This window comes from Poecilia reticulata, chromosome 2 (assembly GCF_904066995.2).
Source record: "Poecilia reticulata chromosome 2, P_reticulata-male-v2, whole genome shotgun sequence".
NCBI classification, from domain to species: Eukaryota; Metazoa; Chordata; class Actinopteri; order Cyprinodontiformes; family Poeciliidae; genus Poecilia; species Poecilia reticulata.
Genome location: NC_088831.1, coordinates 22,805,802 through 22,827,103, shown reverse-complemented (window position 1 = coordinate 22,827,103; position 21,302 = coordinate 22,805,802). Strand labels below are relative to the sequence as shown.

At 41.5% G+C, this 21,302-nt stretch overlaps 1 protein-coding gene across 2 annotated transcripts in view; it reads right to left on the bottom strand.

Moving 5' to 3' along the window:
• klf7b (Kruppel like factor 7b) overlaps window positions 1-21,302 on the bottom strand; it is an 85,558-nt gene that overhangs the window by 21,960 nt on the left and 42,296 nt on the right. The window contains exons 1-2 of one of the 2 annotated variants that reach the window (XM_008432718.3): window positions 12,683-12,914; window positions 10,028-10,670 (exon numbers count right to left, since the gene is read on the bottom strand). In XM_008432718.3, coding sequence (XP_008430940.2) covers window positions 10,028-10,670; window positions 12,683-12,748 — 709 coding nt within the window. In that variant the 5' untranslated portion in view covers window positions 12,749-12,914. Of the gene's footprint in view, window positions 1-10,027; window positions 10,671-12,682; window positions 12,915-21,302 lie in introns of those variants that run through there. The other variant, XM_008432712.3, reaches the window with a different exon arrangement.

The window sequence follows — 21,302 nt, the reverse complement described above, 5'->3', positions numbered from 1 at the left end:
TAAACCATGCAGGACAGGTGGGTGGTGAGAACCAGGGTTGAGAAATACTGCTTTAAACCTTTCTCTACTTCCAGCAATGTCATTTTAAGTCCCACACAGGAACTGAAAATCACTAACTTTTAGTATGCCTCACTGAGTAATTCTCTCCACGCTCAAGGGTGTTGATAGTTTGACCACGTAATTAACAACTTAAATATGGTTCATTCAACAACCAGAAAAAGGTACATTTTTGATTTTTTTGACCAGCTGAACACCGGGGTCTTGGCTGACCAAGCTGAAAATGGTTTCAGTCGCCACCTAAATGTAGCTTAATCTCTTACTTACTATTATAGAAATAAATCAGGCCACCAGAAACTTTGTTGTTGGCAGGATTATCAGTTAAATACCTAAAAAAAAATAAAGAAACACAAAGTAACACTCTGAACAAACAACTCCTGTTGTTTTGTCGCAGTGGAACAAGACGTCAAAGAAACAAAGAGTGGGGGAAAAAAGCACCAGACCGTAACCTCTTCATTTCACTGTAACAGGAAAAGGAAACTACCTGTCAACTCTGAACTGCTTTAGTAAACTGTAACGCCGCTGATTTCACATTCAAACCATCAGGATAGACGACACCGACCGAAAAACTACACCTGCCCACTCTTCAGCTTTGACAGCGAGGTGATGCAACGGAGCGTAAAAGGTGATGTTGAACAGGAACACCGCACTGTGAATGATTGGCCCTTTTCTTCCCTTTATTTCCCCACAGTTTGCCTGTTTCTTTGATCGGAGACGACTTTTATCTGCAGACACAACACGGCTGTGGTTGCTCTCGGACTAAATTATCTACGCATCACGAGCTGCACTCGCCTGGATTTCCATATTCAAATTCTCCCCGTCGTTCTCTCATGCAGTCTGTAGCCGACTTCGACAACCGGGATCGGGGCTTTTATTGCCGCCTTATTGCGCTCTTTAGGTGACAGGTGATTCCTGTGACACCGCTTTTATTTTGGCTGGTGTTGTGCGAATATGGATTTTGAATAAAATATTCTGTATTATTGGGTCGCAGGGAAAGGAACATCTAATTAGTCCCAGGTACCGCGGCGCCATCCCGCTGCTGTCCGTATTTCATTATGACATGCCTCGAATATCTCAGGTGAAATCGCTTTTACAGAGACACAAAGAGTCGTGAATTGACAAACGGGAACTCAGTTTATGTGTCTTAAGTGTGGTTTATGCTGCAAAGGTATATTTAAAAGCGTTTGGAGCAGGCTTGGGTTGGTTTCTGGTTAATCATCCATCTTTGTGTTAATAGGTCCATTCAGATTGCTTGTAAAACTATTCCTGCTGCTTAAAGTTCCTTTAAATAGAAAGCAGAGCAATAATCCCTGGTTAATAAAAAGCTAAGCAGCATTCCTGCTTTCCTACCTTGTATGGCCAAAAGAAGAGAAAATTCCTCAAACTTTCTGCCTCGTCAAACAACAAGAAACTCACCGAGTCACCCAAAAAAGAAAGAAGAAAACGGTAATAAAAAGAAAAAGTGAATGTTACGAGAGTTATCGTGCCTCTCGGTAAAATAAACAGCCTCAGACGGGGCGCTACCAAAGCAGGCATCAACGCTAATTAGCTAGCCAACAGGAACCTACTGCACTCCCAACATTGTTTTGCAAACAAAAGGAGAAAAAAAAAATGCATTTTTAATTTTAGATTTTTGTCTCATCTCAAGTTAATTTACCTTCAAATATCTGCAGATCAATAAAAAAAACAGTCCCATGAATCTACTTCTGTATATCAATGCACTGAAACTAATATAACTGTGGACAGAAATATATTTTCATAGCAATAAATATAGAGATCAAGAATATCTATTTACATATCTGGTCAAATAGATATTCTTGATCACATGTAGCAAACTTATTTTTGCTTTAATGCCTTGATATTTTAAAACCGACATACATTAGCAGTCCATGGCTAGCTTAGCGGCATCTTTAAATCCTTAAAATTAGCTCAAAATACCAAAGTCACTACCACCGCCGACATTAACTGGACGAATTGGAAAAACTATTTTGGTATGGATGATTATTCAGTCTTTTATAGAATAAGAAAAATGCACTATAAACAGACAACACGTCTCCCCTTCCCTAGAGTCCAGCGCCTTACATCACTGGATCTGACGCTTGGTGACGTAAGACTTTGAGTTCTTCGGTTCATGGAAACCCACCGTGTGTCAACGCGCTGTTCTTGACCGAACTGCCAAGTCACATAAAGTTTAGAGGCCTTTAGCTGTTAGCTTTGCAGGAAGCTAGCAACCACTTGGAGCTCAGAATCCCAGCATCCAGTTGTTGTTATTCTCATTTGCTTCCACTTTGTTAGAATATCTCCAGTATTTTACTATGTAGGATTTCATGGATGCACAGACAGCATCCTGTTGTAGTGCCAAGCTAAAATTCATTGATCTCCTGCGAGTGCCTCATTCATCTCCGGTTGTTTGTGTGTTTGGAGAAGCTTTCAATGTGTTGTGCAACCTAGTGGACATTAACTTATTAAATCAGAACTGGCTTATTCTATGCTGAGCTGAATTTGTTAAGAGACAAATTCAGTTTACGAGTTTTGCTGTGAAAACACATAAAATGAAAATATCCAATGTTTCTATTAGGACCGCATTGGACCTGCAAAAAAACTAATTATGCAAAAGTCGTCAACAAACCATGGACAGGAATATTAGTCTGTGAAACCAATCTGACTATTTAAAACAAAGCTTGTGTTTCTGAAAGCTTCACACTGTTTATCTAAACAAAAGAGGAGATGCCAGAAGCTTAAATATGTTTTAAATATCTTTTAAATTCCTCGTCCCAGTATGCGTCGTCCTGTCCCAGGAGCTGAACTCAGTAGAGTCACTATTTCCGTTAAGTGCTGAAACATTACAATACAGTTACAAGAAACCAAAAATAAACAATTTAGCTCATGTTTGTGATTGAATAAGGTAATTTTCAACTTCCTGTAAAGACACTGAAATCTGTACAGTTCCACGTTTTGTTTCGAGAGGAGAGTAATCCTTTTCTACGTCTGTGGAAGAAATGCTATAATCTGCGATTCTACAACAGATTACTTCAAGCCCTGTGAAGAACTGCAGCAAAATCCTCCATGTTCAGCACTTGCATCTGTAAGTGCGAGTCCTCCTACTCACTCCACAAAGTCCTCTCCTCTCTAAGAACTGATATATTCAACCTACAATACCTCAAAACCACTTGGCAGCTTATCCTTTCCGAGAAATACTCCACCATTAACCTACATGTGTGCGTGTGATAAAGGGAATGTGAGTTGGGGGGGGTTGTGAGGGGCGCAGGTGCCAGACAGGCGGACGTTTCACACCCGTCTCCAGTAATTGGCCAGAGAACCTCATCTTCCTTCAATAGGAGCCCTCTCAAACACACACCGTGAAGACACGCCGACAGACACACACTGTTAGAGGAATGAAGCAAGGCCAGCCTGGGCCTAACGCCACAGCAACCATGACGGCAGCCAATTATAGCACGGCAAGGCAGGGATGCATGATAAAGTCACCTAGCAACTGAGAGAAAGAGAGGAGAGGAGGCTGAGGCGGGGGGGAGGCTGAGAGACAGAGAGACAGATTAACAGGCACGGACAATCCACCAGCCACCAACCAATTATGGAGGAGTGTGATGCAGTTGCTTGGCAACCTAAACTAAATAAGCAATTGGAAGAGAGATGGAAGTTAAAGGGGGGATGCAGAGGAGGGTGAAGGAGGGTTCAGGTGTTGGGGGAGGTCAGCAAGGTGTTACCCCGACTCCACATGAGGTTGGAAGGGTCCCTGCTGCAGGTGGGAGAAGGGGACGGGGGTTAAGCGGAGTTATCACAACAGTGTTTCAACCTGTGAGCCGCATGCCTGAGGATCAGGATTTACATCACGAACCGCGAAATACATTGAAATGTTTTTAGGGTTAGAGCTAAGAAAACAGTGAAGTCTGCAATGGCTAGTCATATAAAATGTCACTTTTTATGACAATATGTACATTTTTGTGTAGATCTGATTTGAATTAATACAAAAAAAATGTAACCATAAGATAAAAATTAAACATGAGCACCGTTTCCGTCAAAATAAAGAAAATAATTGCAACTGTCTCTTTGTTAACTGTGATTTACTTTTGATTTTTCATGTAAGCACATGGAAAGTTGTTCAGTCGCTGTTGCTGTTCACCAAAGTGTCCATGCTTGGAACGTCAAGACCTCTTTGCCACTAATGAAGAAAACTGTATGAAGCTCCAGCATCTACAGCTCTGACGCATTTATTCCTGAACTCTTCCCGAGTTAAAACGTCAGTATTGTCGTTTCTAAATATGAAATTGTTTTCTTTGCGTTATTTGAGGTCTGAAAGCTCTGCATCTTTTTCATTATTCTGTCCATTTCTCATTTTCTGCAAATAAATACAACATTTTTGCATGGAATTTCAGGGTCATGTTGTCAGTACTTCATAGAATAAAAGAACAAAGTTCATTTTACTCAATTGTTTACGTATAAACAGACAAAAATCAGAGAAACTGATAACTGGTCTCTTACATTTTTTTGTATCCAGTTTAGATATAAAAAAAGATTAATTCACTGAAAACACTGCACCAGTTGTTAAGCACGGCAGTGGCAGCATCATGATGCAGTGCCGTTCTGCTGGCCGTGGAAACAGTACTAAACAAAAAAGACGTAGTAAGAGGAGGAGAACCGCAACAAACATAACCTCAAATAATAACACAGACAGCTGGAAACTAACTGGATGCTCCAGCAGAACTTTGACCTCAAGAATTAAAACATTTTATCACCACAACCACAAATTTATCTGGATTTTAAATGGCACAACGTAGCACGTAACTGTGAAGTGGGAGGAAAATTATCCTCACTTTTCTTTTTTGCAACGAACCGTTTTTACTATGGATTTATGTTTATCTGTGTTTGTTAATTTGGCAGACTGTTATCTAAAGCAGCTGGCAAAAGACAGAATAACAACACAGTTGACAGAAGAGCTAATAATAAGCGACTTAGAAGCAGGAACACGAGTCGGACTCCTACAGAACAAAGTGCAGGACAGAAGGAAGCGTGGAAGGAGATGCTCTCTTACGCGCTGGGGGTCTGCAAACGTTTCTTGAAGATGGACAGGACTGACTCTGTTCAGGCAGCGTGCGGTCATCACACTATTGAGGAACGAGCGAGCGTGGAGTGAGGTCACTCATCCAACCGGAGTGACCGAATCATGACATAAGCCTGTGCGAGAGCATTCGAGTAGATGGGTATTGTCCTGTTAAGCACTTTGAGATTAGGAAGAGGGAAGCCGGTCAGAGCTAATGTGAAGACGGATACAGGTCAGGTAAATACAGGTCAGTGCTGCTTGGAGAGAAAGAAAAAAAAAACACTGCTAGAGGCGGTCAGGACCTGAGACGGAGGCAGAGGTTTCCTTTTCTACAACATTCAGATGTCAAAGTTTCCCCCACAATATGCTGCCTTATGTTGGTCTATCTCGTACATTTTTCAACAAAACACAAAAATCTGTGGTTGCAACGTGATAAAATGTGAAAACATTTGACGGATGTGACAGTTCCTGCGAAGTCAGTTTAAAAAAAAAAAGAGAGAAATCCACCCAAAAGTGAGTCGAGTGAGCCAGCCGGAGTCCCAGTGAGAATCTTCTTGATCACAATCAAATTAATTCGATCAAGCCTCGGCTAGCAGGAGAGTATTTAAAGCCAGACGACATCAAACCGCCACCAAATGTATAATACACCGGCAATCCAGTCTGCTGATAAACATGATTCTTTCTGTTTTTCCCAGCAACTGCACATTTGTGTTGGAGCGAGGTGCCAGCACCACGAAGCTCACATCTACAACTTCTGACAGTCGGGCACTCCTTCCAACGCAGCTCCTCGCGTCTGCAATGTCGGATGCCAAGTATTTAGTTAAGTGTATCTGTCTCTTTTTTTCTTGTTGGACTGCTCCTCGAATAACAAGGATATGATTAATAGGCTTCCACTGCTTTTAGAGATCCAACCTTATCCAAGAGAGCAGAGGAGGAGAGAGAGGGGGAAAAAACACTCAAAACTTGGCTTTGGCTCAGAGCATCGCTAATTGGATACTTTAGAGATTTAGCGAATTAATTTCTACCTCCATTAAAGTTGTATTAATGTTACAACTCGGCCTTAATGACGATCCTCACGTAAGGAAAGCCTTTACATCACTCCCGCGTCTCGGAGAAACGGCCGGATCGTAATCGACGCGATGCGCCGGAGTGGCCAGCGCGACGCTCAGTCACCGACAGGCGTGAACGTAATGATGCCTTCAATGGCCTCTGGTGAGTTACAGTAAGAGCAGTAAGGCTGCGCAGGCTTTCTGCAGCTGCTCCTCCCTGTAGGCTCTGCGACGCTAATCCCTGTCTACATGTATGTTCAATGATTTATGGTCATAATAACCCAAAAAGAGGATTAAGCTAATTAAACCGCAGCTCTGTGCTTGTAATGAACACATCGGGAGGGAATACAACGCCCCGCATTTATACCACACACACACACACGCACACACACACTGAGAGAGAGAAAGAAAGAAAGAGCTGCAGTGTCTTCAGGGTGTCTGCTTTTTATTTTCCCCAGCAAATGACTCTGCCTTTAAAAGCTAATCGTCGGTTAGCATGACTCGACAGCTGAATCATCTGATTACAGATACTGCAGGCGGCAGTCATGCTTCCAGATGACTAGTAGCTCCATTCTGGATTAATATAATAGAGCTACAGAGGCTGGGGATTTTCCCCCCCACCACCACCACCCCTCAGGTCCTCCAGGTGCAACCATGGAAGTGGAAAAGCAGACCTGAAGCCATGCCGTGGTTTAGGGGTCGCATAAGCATGTAACACGCTGGATTAATGATGCCAAGGTTGCCAGTATTAATACAGCGCATGTCTGCGGGCTGCGTGCTGTGAACCTGGGGAGACTGCTAACACTGGATGATGACAACTGGAGGACATGAAATGCATTAGACGCCATAAATTGATGGTGTAGTTAAAGCTAAAGTTGAATAATGCTAGCTTTGGGCTGTGTGTGTGTGTGTGTGTGTGTGTGTGTGTGTGTGGGGGCGCCTGGGACCCATGCGGCTGATCTGTGATGGGCTCAGGCTAAAAGATCAGAGTGGAAAACAGACCAGTGGGTAGCTGAGAACCAGCATGTAACTGGTTAATAGTAAACAAAAAGCAGAAGTATAGATACACTGGCTTTCAGCAAGAGTGTCATAAATGTTTGGTTTTTTTAAGGATGCTTTTTTTTTTTCAGTGCCGAATGACTTGAATTTGTTGTGGATTTTCTCAAATCCAAAAAAAGGTTTCAATACATTTACATTCAATAATATTTTAACCCTTTCATGCTTAGTGGTCACTACAGTGGACAGCTGTCTAAAAGACATTTTCTTCTGCTTCTTATGGATTTTTATGTTATAAATGCACACAGACCACTGAAGTGGACACTAATGCATCATAAAATACACCATCAACTACTGGCCATCAGCTGCAAATGCAAGAAATTATCTTTGTTAAATCCAATATGGCCAAAAGCCTGCTGACCGACCCGGTCCCTCCTTCTACTGTAGACGACTGGCAGGTAAAAAGAAAAATACTGTGACATCAGATAACCCCTAAAGAACAATACTACTGATGTATTTTTCAAATAACAACTTTGGAGAAAATTACAATTGATCAAATAAAAAACAAAAAATGATTTTTTTTTTTTACAAATTTTTTTCCTACCATTTTTATGCCTTAAGAAAAAATTAATAAAAAAATGGGGAAAAAAATCCTGACACAGAGGATGATAATTCATTCCTGAAAGGGTTAATAAATGTCTCTTAGCAAGTTGTAGTGAATTTTTTTTTCTGCTGCTCACACTGGTGTTGGAGCCATTTCAGAATCTTAAATAGCAGCTTTATCCATCCACAACCAGTTTAGGTGTGTTTGGGGTCGTTGTTCGAAACTCACACCAAACATGGTTTAGAAATGGATGAAACAGTCTAACGGTGAACGTGAGGAGGTCTGCGCTCTAAAGCCTGGTCCGTACTAGAAAACCAACCAGCTTCACTGAGCTCCACCAACTCAGCGAAGATGTGTGGCAAAATTTTCAGCAAGATTTGTGCGAGGAATTTGATCATAGCAACACAAATATCTGGTCCAATCACAACCTGCTAAGAGGATTATATCTATTATCATGCCCCGCCAAACAAGAACAGTTCAAATGCTTTAATAATAAAAGATACTGACATTTTAAGGATGAGTGTATGATGTAAGTCTTTGGCCAACACCATAGATGGAAAAGCAATTTTAAAGACATGCACTTTTACCAAAACAGTCCACATACTGGGTGCTTTTTGGAATGAAATCTTCATTCTTCTAGAAGCTCCTGAACTACAAAATAAAAGAACTGCCTGAAAAAAACAAACATTTTGGACTGAATCTGATGGAGAATCTGCAGAGAGAGATTATTTTTCCGATTATTGAGAAAGACAAAAAAATTTTCATTATTGAAACTTAAAAAAGATGCAGATTTTCTTTCAGAAATCTATTTCTATTTTCACACTGTGTTATCTTTTGAGGGACGCCTGTCTCCTTTCCTGTCAGAAACAAACTTAGTGACTGAAGGGAGATAAATTTAATCTGACACTACCAGATATTAATGACTAGGAGAGCTAATTCAGAGAAGCACAACCTTTATTTCTACTTTGAGTTATCCTCTCTTGCGTGTCGTTCTTGTTCCAGAGCTCCTCTCCTCATCCTAGGAGCCGGTGGCTTCCTGCCCTGCACACATTAGCCCTGTCTGCTCCGTCTGAGGGTCACTGAGGGGGCAGCAGCAGCAGCTAGAGCCGCACGTCAGAGTCGCTCCAACACGGCTGATTTGGTGCAGTCATTTAGTGCCAGCATATCAATCATCAGGTAATTACTGACGCGTCACCTTTTGACCCGGTAGCTGCCGTATTAAAATGGAGATAAATACTCCTGGAGGATCATGTGAGAAGAAGCGTGATCTAAATCTCTGTAAGAGGCTCAAACATCTGCTGTCCCCCCCCTTCCATGGATTTATCCCGCAGTTCCAACACTGGAATGGATTAAAGTTTACGTACAGTACATCTGCCGGACTACTGGGTCACACGGGCATCAGCACCTTGTCTGATGAAGCCGTCGTCTCCGTCTGCTGTGGTCTGTTTTTAAAGTCTTCACCTCCGAGGAAAATGTTTACCAAAGAGAATAAGGCCAAACGACAGATGTTTGACGTGTGCATCATAGGAACAGCAATCACCAGTCACTTTATTAGGTTGTTTACAAGTCGGACTCCCTGTTAATTCTTCCTGGAAATGGGTTCGTCAAGGTGTGGTAACCATTTCCCAGAGATTTTGATTGATTTCGACTTGGCCTCTCGCCGTTACTGCTTATTTTTCAGCTGCGAGCCAATAATGTGACTCTTTCATTCCACCATATCCCCAAAAGAGCTCTATTAACTTCAGATCCAGTGACTGTGGAGAAGAGTGAACTCATTATATTGATGGAAAAAAACAAGTTTGAGATGATTTGAGTTTTGTGAAGTAGCCATGAGAGGCGGGTAATCTGTGGTCATAAAGGCAGGATTCATGAACATCAACAACACTCTGGTGTTTAAATGATGCTCAACAAATGCTAAAGGGCCCAGAGTGAGCCAAAAAAAAACACCCACCACACCATTACACCAGCACCACCAAGTCATATTCAACAGCTCTAAATGCTTTGAGCTGCTGACGTGTGACGGACAAATTGTCTACTTGAGTAACGAGCAAAACAAAACGGATGGTGGATTAAGATAGAAATTTGGAAACATTTCCCAAAATCCTTAAAGATTTTTAAGTGAAACTGGATAATAAACTCTAAAATAAGTCTCTAATGGTCAATTGGAACAAACGTAGGCATAGAAAATAAAACTCGCCCGTGAATGAAAACTGTGAGCAGAATAATTATCAGCTTTTTTTCAGAAAACATGCAGCCTTTTACCTGTGTGGGTCCTCTGATGTGCCTTCAGATGGGAGCTCTTGGTGTAAACCTTCCTGCAGCCATTAAACTGGCACCGGTGGACTCTCTTCTTGTTCTCAGGAATATCTCCTCCCAGACTTCCTCCGCCTCCCTGCTCGCCGTCGCTCAGCGCTCCTCCTCGGCTCGGCGGGGAAGGCAACGCACGCGCCGCCACCACCTTGGTCGCCCCTAGTCCCACCTTCTTCGCCACCAGCTTAAGCGTTAACGTGCCGTCTGCTGTGGCGGTGAGCGTCTGTGTGGGCTTAAAGAGGTGCCGGCCGAGCTCCGGCGACGACGGCGGCGTCAAGGACGTGACGGCGGCGCTGAGCTGCGCGGCGCTGACTCCTCCGACGGCCTGGTCCTTCATGTCGGTTCCGGCTGCCGCCTGACCCTTGGTTGGACTGGGCACCTGAAGGATTTTGGCCTGGATCTTGGGGAGGGTTACGAGTAACGGCGGGGGGCTCGGCTGGTCGGGGAGGCTGGGCAGGAGCGGGTCCATCAGGTCTTCGTCGCTGTCGCCGCCTTGCATGAAAGCCGGTGTTAGGAGACAGTCCAACTCCTCGTCAAAGAGCTCAGAGAGTCTCTTGGGCTCTGTCTGTAGATACCTCTCCAACTCTAGACATGTCTGCAAAGGGAAAGGGACAGCAAAGTCAAAAACCACAATTTCCTTAACCCATCCATTTTCTTTCACCCTTGTCCCTTGGTGGGGTCGGGAGGGTTGCTGGTGCCCATCTCCAGCTAACGTTCCGGGCGAGAGGCGGGGTCACCCTGGACAGGTCGCCAGTCTGTCGCAGGGCAGTTTTTGGACTGTGGGAGGAAACCGGAGTACCTGGAGAAAACCCACGCATGCACAGGGAGAACATGCAAACTCCATGCAGAAAGACCAGGGCCGGGAATCGAACCCAGAACCTTCGTGCTGCAAGGCAACAGCTCTACCAACTGCGCCACTGTGCAGCCCATTTCCTTAACCCGTTATCCCCATTTTCATTCAACTTCTTTCAGACTCAACAGGGTTTCGCACAAATCCCCATAACTGGTCAGGCAACTGAACGGTGGGTGAAAGGCCCATAGACCTTCCAACCAAACGTCCACCTAAACCTTTTATCCACATGACCTTTTACATTACGAAAACAGTTTCCAAAAGTCAACAAAGCCTCGCCTCACACAATCTCTCCGCACATCTGTATACTCACTGGTCTCCCAGTCTAATTTAACTTGGATATCGGCTGTAGGCGTTCTATTTCTCTGCAGCTGCTGACCATGTCACCTGGCACACGGCAGTCCTGCGAGAGGAGGGATTTATTCTGTGATTGATTGCCGCTGCCTGGACAAGCTCTCTGGAGCCCTGAACTGTGGAGGCCTTGCCTGTTTCCCTCTGCTCAGCCAAATCAACCAGCCGTGGAAGTTATATGGAGAGATAGAGGAAGTGAGGTGACAGGTGAAGACAAAAGAATAATAAGGGGGAAAAAAAGAAAGAGAAGGAGATAATGAGGAAAAAAATAAAGAAATATGAGTTTTTTCTTTTTATTTATCCTTCTACAAGAACTTTTTAATTTCTTTCTGCTACACTTGTTGTAGCAGAATCATCACAGTTGTTGGTCTGCTGGCTCTGCAGCGCCTTTCATCAAGGGCACTTGAGTCATTACCTCAAGGAATCGGAGCCAAGAAACCTTCCAGTGACTAACTCAATTTTACAACCCCAAGCCTGCGTTTGCCTCTCAAGACTTAAAATGCTGTTTTGTTTTTTGTGCCGTCAGTCACTCCTGAGTTGTACAAGGAGCTGTTTGTTTCAGGATTGTTTCTGCTTTGATTTTTATTGTATTTTACTGTCGACATCTACAACCAGTGCCAGTGTTTGATTCTGGCAAAATGGCTTTCTGCCTACGGCCACAGAGCCCAGGCGCTGCCACAAGGCAAAGAAGAAACAAACAAAACAAAAGAACTAGTTATTGGGCAGTAGCAACTGTATTGGATTGTCTGTTGCTAATACACTCTATGTGTGGCATCCAGTGTAATTACTGTAAGAAAAATGTGTATAAATGTTTATATTAATTCACACCACGGTGATGTCTGAGTCATAGCTTATGATTCAACCTGATTACTCCACACTGAGATGAGAGAAATCTACATATTTTGATCAATTAATATGTGATCAATGGTATTTTAATCCGCAGTGTTTCTGATAAGTTGCATAATTGATGGGGGGAGAGGGGGGTTGTCGGTGTGGGTACATTTGTCTGGCTTCAACATTTGCAAGTAACATATTTCTGTTTGTCAGAAGACACAATTGTTGAATATACCAACTTTAAGAGATGGAGGTAAATCTTACAGAGATGTTTCACACAGAGCTAACCTGAATCTTATGTTATGGTATAATAATAATAGCTGTAATCCTAATTGGATGGCAATGAAAGCAAAAACAAGGATTGTTGAAAGATGTTAGTTTTTATGAACTCATGCACTCAACACATAAGGAATGAGTATGTAAGTTATCCATACTTTTCCATATTTTAACTTGCATCATATTCACTGTACCTCAATAACGTCACTCCATCAACAATATTTTCTTGATTATAGAGAGCATCTTAATATAAGCCACATCTACAAAGTAAAAAACTAAAAAAGCTTTTAACGTACATATATAAACCGCTGGTATCTCCGCCGCGCTCGGTTTTTCAATGCTGGATCTATTACGGACGCCATTCCTCCGTCTCCAAAGCCGAACCATGGCTTCGTTCACGCCGAGTTGACGTGCAGCGGCTCTATTTACTAAGAAAATTGATAACCTTCAACTTAAAAGCTGCATCATATGAGTGAAGAAATTTCTCCGTCGTTCCTGCTGCTAGCATGTGCTTGTTCTAAATGAAAATTAGCAATTTCTTCTTTGATTTCCAATTTTGACTCTCAATGATTCACTTCCTGCTAAAGCGCCCCCTGGTGGTTGAAGGAAAATCCATAGAAAAGCAGCACCTGGCTTTAAGCCGCTTGGTTCAAAGCGTGGGACGGGGGGGGGGTGGGGGGGGGGGAGCGACTTGTAGTCCGAAAAATAAGGTATATTATATTGTGCGGTGTGCAGATAAAAATGTGCTACATTTAACTGAAAACCATCAGGAATAAAGACCGCTGTAAGCTGGACGACGGCAACAATCCACAGAATCCATGCAATGCCATAAACCTCTCATAAGGCTTTCAGCAAATCCCACCTAAAATGCATCTACAAGGTCGATGTTCTTTTCTATTCAGTTGTTTTCATCCCTATCCTAAAACATGTTCTCCTCCTCGGTTCATGTTAATAAATTCTAAAACAGGCGCAATATCAAACTTTCTACTACTAACGTTCATCCAACAAAAAGCATGATGGATTGTGTCCAGCTGAAGGAACAGACCACAAGTCAGAGTCTGCTGTACTTTGGTTTTGTACTCTTAGTGATATAATGCAGATAGCTTTTAAACTTTTCTCAAATGCTGTGCTGACCTGTTGACCTTTTCACACTGTAAATTTTTCAAATAAACACATTGAAGGTAAATTCTGATCACACAGCTGCAGAGTTATTTTCCCAGTCCATTGTATTAAGGGGTATCGCTGGTTAACTCATTTGTTTTCTTACCCCTGCAGAACAAATACTTTCACTTCGTTATTAGCTGACATTAGTCTTAACGTTTCTCAGTTGTTTCTCTATTCGCTTCGGTCAAACAGTCCACATCGCCGCCAACTCAGCACTTTCCCAAAGCCTCGTGTCTCTGCTTGTGTCCAGCCGCTCACCACTTCCTTCTTTGTGCCCTCTTGGAAAGTGAACCTCGTCTTTGGCCGAAGGCCACTGGCAGCTGAGGGTTTTTACACCGATGCCCCGGCTCTTTCTGCACCGGTCGCTCAAACAGCTGCTACACCGACATATTTTCCTGCATTTTCTCTTCTTCGGCTGCAGCCGCACGGCTCCGTCTATTCAGACAGGCCAGTTTTGCAGCTTTACTTTGCTGGGCTTTTAGTGATGAAACAAACCAACATGTTTCATGTTCACGTCTGTCGACTGACGATAAGCTGAATTTCTTTTTTTTTTTTTTTCCCCTCCCCTTTCTCCTCATTTCTTAAGGATGCTCATTTGCATATGAATGTAAATCAAAAGATATTTCTTAGCAGTGGACACTGGCTCACGAGGATATGTAAACGATGATAAGCGTGCCTGTAACAATGTCTTTTGGAAAATGAATACTAAGGGAGCAAAGCGAGCCTGCTTGGCCTTTTTGTCCAGATAGTTGCTTTGCTTTGTGAGCATTTGTGTTTCTTCCATTAATCTCTGGCTGTTGTACAATATCTAGTCAAGTATGCAACGTGGAGCTATTGTGCTCGTCTTCATATGAGATTGTTTGCTAAGAAAAAGGCTCAGAGTCCAACAGGAGATGATTAATTAGCCGTCAGATTATCTGGAGAGCAAGTTAAACAAGACGAGGCGGGAGTCACAGCAGCATCTTTACGTGTTGGTGGAGATTTACAATAAACGCAACGACAAAGCTAAATGAGATTGTTGGAGGTTTACGCGGCAATCTGAAAGAGGTCAAAGTGTAATTTCCTTGTATTTAGTTATTTTTTTCCTTGTTCATGAAAAACAGTCCCATTTATTTGTTTACTTACTAATTTTCAATAGCCAGTGTCTCCAGTTATGCTCTGTTGGTATACAGCTTCCCCAAAGCAAAGTGCATAATTTTTCACTCCTCACTAAAGTAAAAAAAATAAATTAATTAAAAAATCATGCATTCTTCTTAGTGTTTACCTAAATATAAATGCGTGAAAAATGTGCTAAATCATGTCTTAAAATTGAGCTGCACTATTGTATCCTTTCAACAAACTTAACATCGGGCTTCATGGTTTAGTTGCTAAAAACATAAACTTTACAATGCCTCACGAACTGCAGTATTCCCATGGCTTCATTATATAAAGAAAATGGGCAATTTTGATGTCACTGTGGAATACTGCAACTAAGACTTTGGTTGCCATTAACCCAAATTGGCGATTTCTTCTAGTAGCTTTTCAGAATCATAAAAAGAGAAACAGAAAGTCCCAAACCCTATTTTTCTTTATGTATTAATCTGAATATGTATCAGATGTGGCCACAAGGGCAGGAAAATGCCAACAAACTGGTCAAATATGTTTTATTATATTGTACGCAGAGCATGAGTGCATGGAGTTTGTAACGTTGCACTCAGGCGCTTGTGGGATTGTGATTTTGCAGACATTGATATCAAGATGATCATGAGTTGGTATATTTTGCAGTCGACGTGGTACCCAAATTAACCTTAAAAAAATGTTATGACTGCTTCTTACTGATCATATGCAAAACATTTCTAGACAACTGAGAATGTTCTTTTTTCCTTCTTTTTTTTTTAGGGTGTGGGAAAGTATCAAAAAATGCTGCAGATCTCCTTTATAAGTTCGGAACCCTCTGAGTTATTTCTCAAAGAACATTGAACCATCGTTTTTAACTCCGAATTGAAAATAAAAATAGAAACACCTTTGTGTGTCCAGGCAGGGGCCTGAATGATGCTTGGGATTTTCGGGGGAGGGTGAGCTGAGGCAGAGGATAGAAGGAGCCTGAGGGGGCGAGAAGAGAGAGAGAGAAGCTGAGAGAAAGAGAGAGAGAGAGAAACAGAGAGAGAGATCAAATCAAACCCATAGACGGCGGTGAACTGATCGACTCTGACATCACGCGTATGACCTTCTCCTTCGTCTGTTTCTCCTACACACTGTGAATATCAGGTAACAGTGACATGCAGAGCTTGTGTGTGTACATGCGTGTGTGTGTGTGTGTGTGTGTGTGTGTGTGTGTTTTAGAGGTTAAAAACTTAAGTTTTGTTGAGATTACATACGTTAAAGTAGTTCTGTGAGGGTTAAGATGAGGATTAAGGTAAGAATTAAAAATTTTTTTGAGAAGCAGGCAGTCAGATATTATATATCCCCATATGGATGAGGGTACACCGATATGTGTATGTATGTATGCGTGTGTGTGTGTGTGTGTGTGTGTGTGTGTGTGTGTGTGTGTGTGTGTGTGTGTGGTGTGTGTGTGTGCGTGTGCGCGTGCGTGTGTGTGTGTGTGTGTGTGTGTGCGTGTGTGCATGTGTGCGTGCGTGTGTGTGTGTGTGTGTGTGTAGCTGCTGGCCAACAGCTTAGACTGATAGCATGTGTAGGGCTCACCTCCTGTTCTGTCCCATAACATATGGAGAAAGGTCAAGTCAAAACACACACACACACACAGTCAAATTTGGGCAAAAATTGGATTTCAACACTTTGGATGGAAACACTGAAAACTGATTTACTGACTATAAAAACTGAACAAAACTCCTTCAGAACAAAACCATAAACCTTCCAGGCTGCCTCAGTCAGTGGCAAAGGACGCTCAGACTGGAAGCCAAATTTAAAAAAAGAAAACAAAAATGAAACACTGTGTACACATGATTTAAGCAGGTTTTGCTGCGACTCGCTCCGTTCATCTGGTTTTTGTTCGACGTAGTGGAACAAACACTGGACTGGAAGGTCAGAGCTCCGGTTTTGCCGGTGTGCATGTGAGATGTTCCCAAAAGCAGAAGGTACAAAGGCGTTATAAGCCGCACAATGTAAAAGTACTCAAATTGATGGTCAAGTGTATAATTTGAGCAGCTTGACTTTAATGAATATCGATTTATTACATGCCTAACTACCATAGAAAATGTATTTTACAATATAAGAAATGTATTGATTTTATTATATATCGTTTCCATAGCTGATTTTTTCCCCATACTTGAAAAGATTCTGTGTTCTTCCTATATGGAGTTTGTGTGGGTTCTCTCTGGGTACTCCGGCTTCCTCCCACAATCCAACAACATCAATCGGTCGCTCTTACTTGGTGCGAGTGTGTGTGATGCACAAATGTCCTGTGTGCGTCTGTGTTGCCCAGTGACGCACTGGTGACCGGTCCGGTGTGTCCCCCCGCCTCTTGCCTAATGACTGCTGGAGATAAACACCAAGACCCCATGTGACCCTGCAAAGGACAAGTGGGTATAGACAATTTGCAGGTAATGGCCTACGCTGCTCTGGGTCAGTGTTGAAGTCAGCTGCATGTATTTCCAAGTCATACATTCTGCAGTACATTGAGATGTAAATCAAAGTAAATTGATGCGTTCAGAAACAGGACGCATCATATTTAACCTGATAAAGAGCAGCAGCGTTTGGAAATAGAGGTATTCTATCATCTCTTGCCGCATCTCTTTCCGTTCTCCACATGTGCGTGTTTGATTTAATATTTTATCTAAAATAGCTGCCAGTGACGTGGACGCTCAGTGTGTGTGTGTGTGTGTGCACGTGTGTGTGTGTTCGTGTGCGCGTTGCGTGTGTGTGTAGGTGTGTGTGTGTGTGTGTCTTTGGCCTGCTGAGGTCTATTAATAATGAATGCAGAGAGCACAGGGTTCTGGATGGAAGCGCTAAGAGCTTTTGACAGACAAAGGATGATCGAGGACAGAGCTCCACAAACAGACTGAAGTGGATCCAGCAGGAAGACGGGGGCCGGGGGCTCCAGGGGGGGCCGTCTGTGTTTACATGCAGTCTGTTATGTGACTATTACCAACATCGCCATTAGGACAATGATGAAATTAAGCCATTTACATGATTCTGCAAAGTGACACTTCCTGTTAAGTGTCGACTTCACATGTGGTTATTGCCACATAAATGCTGCTTGAGCAACACAACATTAAACAGCTTGAAAATGGATTCAGCCGGTCCATAAAAACACCCCAGTTATCAACATGAGCAGTATCATATTAAATTCAATTAGCGGCGTTTTTCTTACTTTTGATTATTATTTTTTTACGAAGTCTTTGTTTGGGGAAGGATTAATTTGTTTGCAAGAACAAGTTTTAGGAGGAGTTGCTTTTTAAACACATAAAAGCAAATGTTTGAGTTAAACACAGGCCTGGTGCATGTTGGGGGTCTGCGGTTGCACAGAACCAGTATGAACTGGTATGTCCCAGTACCGAGTCTCTTGTTGAGAATAAATAATTCTGTGTTTTCCTTCTTTTTGCTAATTGCTAAGCTAAATGAAATGACATGTTAGGAAATGCAAATGAGAGCTCGGGTTAAAGGAAATGACACACTAGGGAACGCCCTAGATAGAGGCTAACAGAGGAAGTTACCAAGTGTTGCTTGTTGCCATTTTGTCCTGCTAGCTCCTAAAGGTAGCATGAGAAATGGACCAGCTGTATTTTGGTATTAATAAATGGGATTCATGAATTCAACTCTCTGACTCTTCATCAACCTCATAAATCAAGAACGGATTAATTCTCCACACTCTCTAGAAATATAGCACAACGTTTAGATTTAGATACGTCACAGTTTTCAGTAAAACACTGTTGAGGAAAACATTTGACATGCTCTTATTCATAACTGTATGTATTTTCTTAATCATCCTCACAATAACTTGCTGGGAAAGAAACATAAAGAACAACACAATACTGAATCATTCATGATCAGCCTGACTGTGACAGCTGTCATGGTATATTTTATTCAAGTGCAAGAAAGTTTACGAGCTCTGAAAAGTGAAAGCGCCAAGAAAAGTTGCTCAAAAAAGATTCTAGTCAACAAGTGGCGAATGGTACGCAACAGAAACCTGCAGTCCTTCTTTTGTGGATATGTTATGTAAATTTTTTTTTTTTTTACCTATGTTAAGACAGGATACTCAAAGAATTAAAATTTCCATTTTCTTGAAGTACGGAGCATTAGTGTTGGCTATTGGACTGCTGAGTAATGTCGCATTGCAGTTCATATAAAATTAGCATAAAGACGGATCAAGTCACTTTTTTTGGGTCAAACCAACCAAATTAAGCATAATCAGGCGTGAAAAGAAAACTCCTGCTCATGTTCACAAGAGATGGACAAGATTTCAGAAATATTTATTTGAAAAATGAAGAGCAATATTTTGTCAAACAACACAAAAGTGGAGGCGGCTTCCTGTGTGCTTTTGTAGCAGTGTTCTCAAGCTGGCCAACTTGTCAACAAGCTACTTCCTTTCCAACTTCAAAATAAGAGTTTCAAACATAGATTCAACAGAGTTTCGAGCAATAAATAACTCAGATTCATATCCAGAGCATCGTCACAATAGCTTACATCAAAATCAAAGCAACTGGATAGTCTAAAAGATTAAATTCATCAGAGAACCAAAGTAAGCCTAAAGTATCGAAGAAACCCACAATCATGCATCTACAAAACTGGTAACTTTTTTTCAATTCATTAGTTTGTTAATGATAAGCATAATAAAAGCTAAAATCAAAAAAATTATTTTAATAAAATCTTAGAACCGAACGGCATCATAAGATCAGGAGGGCCAACAACTTTTCCCTAAACCTCTTCTGCATGTACACAAACTCTCACTAGTGCAGAAAGCCTCCTTCTATGCTTCTCATCTCATTCACTCCAGTCTTTTATTTTGCTTCTCTCTTTTTATCTTTCTGTATTAGAATTTGTTTATGCAGCCCCCTCAACTCCCCCCATGCAGCATTTAGCTTCAAATTATGTTTTTATCTTTGCCTTTTTTGTTCAAATAGGTCGTAATTAAAGTGCTTTGGCTTCCATAATCTGCTCTTTGAAGCTGTACCTCTTGATGGATCTCGCTCTCTCCATACAGAGGGGCTCTGATGGCTAATTAGCCACTCAAAAGAAAAAGCCAAAAAGAGTCTCTTTATTCAGTTAATTTGCTGATGCGGTTGCGTACACAGAGGGTGTGTATGTTTGTAAGAGTGAGAAGAGCATAATGACTTTTAACTGATGTGTGTGAATATGAGATGCCTCGTGTTCGAGGGCGTGTAGAAAAAAAAAGAAAAAACATCAAACAGAAGCCATTGGCAGCAGCGAGCAGCTGGCTTCGGCGCATGCGAGTCTGGAGCTTCTTGGAGAAGCTGCTTGTGACGACGCTTCTCTAGACAGCTTAAACCTAAAGCGTCGACATGCTTCTGACGTTTATTAGGCTTCCTGGCAGCAAAATATTTTGTTGACTGTAGAGATAAAAGGTGGAAAACATGCACTTATTTTGTCCATTAATTTTCCCTTTTTGTTGCCAATTTGTGGTCAGGTTGCGCCTTTGCCAATTTATGTTTCCGTTTTGCACGTCTAATTGAGTTTTATCCCTCGCAACTTCCATCTACTATTTATTCATGTGCCATTTTCTTAATCGAGGGTGCATTATATAGTATAGATTATAGAATATTAGTTGAATCATTGGTTGTTTTATTGGATGTGAAACATTCGTCCATTGTGACATTTTGTTGGTTCATTTCATATCCAAAAACATTTTGAACAAAACTAACACAACTGAATTACACAAAATGGTAAAAGGATCAAAAGGAACAACATCCACTATAACTTCTACTTTAGTTTAAATAATATTAATTATGACACTTTCTGAGTGTTAAAGTTTCATGTTTTAGGAAAGATAAACCAATTCACAGACATGTGCCTGAACAATAATGAAACGGATATAATAAAGTTTTAAAATTAAATATTAAAATATTTTCATCTTAAAATCTGTTCAGTTAAACTGAAACTTGTATTTGTGAATAACCTAGATTTATGACAATCGTATATAAACTTAAAGTACTGACCGGCTCTTTAACGCTGGTGACAGAAACCTAATGCAAGCTTCTTCAGTGAGCGAGAAGGAGAACAGGCACAAGGGGAGAGACTGAGGAGAGCGCAAAGCTTCATGTAAAGTGAGAGTCAAAACCGTTAGAGTGAGCTAAAGAAAAGGCAGCAGTACACAGAAGTATTACTTTGATGCCACAAAATGGATGGCAAATTAAAAAATTATGTATTATATAAACTTTTCTGCTGACATCTGATTTGCCTCAAGGTGTTCTGCCATCATTTTTGGATTTATTTAATTATCAAATTTATAACCATGAAATAGAAGACCTGTCTGTGAGCAGTCAAATAACTCCTTTATTGTTAATCATTTTATTTGCTGCATGGTGGATTTTTAAAATTTTTTCTGGAATTATGACACAAGTCCTTTTTATCCTTACTCTAATTCGTTCGCAAATCTCATTACCGTCCTGTTGCTTCACCCCGAACCGAGTGTATTGCAATCAGATCTTATTCTATTGAATCATAGCGCTGACCAGGAAATGGGTATAAAAATAAAATGAATCACATGAAATATCCGGTTGCTTCTAATTTACCTGTAAAATATTGGATTGCTGCCAGTGTATTGAGATTTGCATCATTTTCCAATCCTAATCCGTT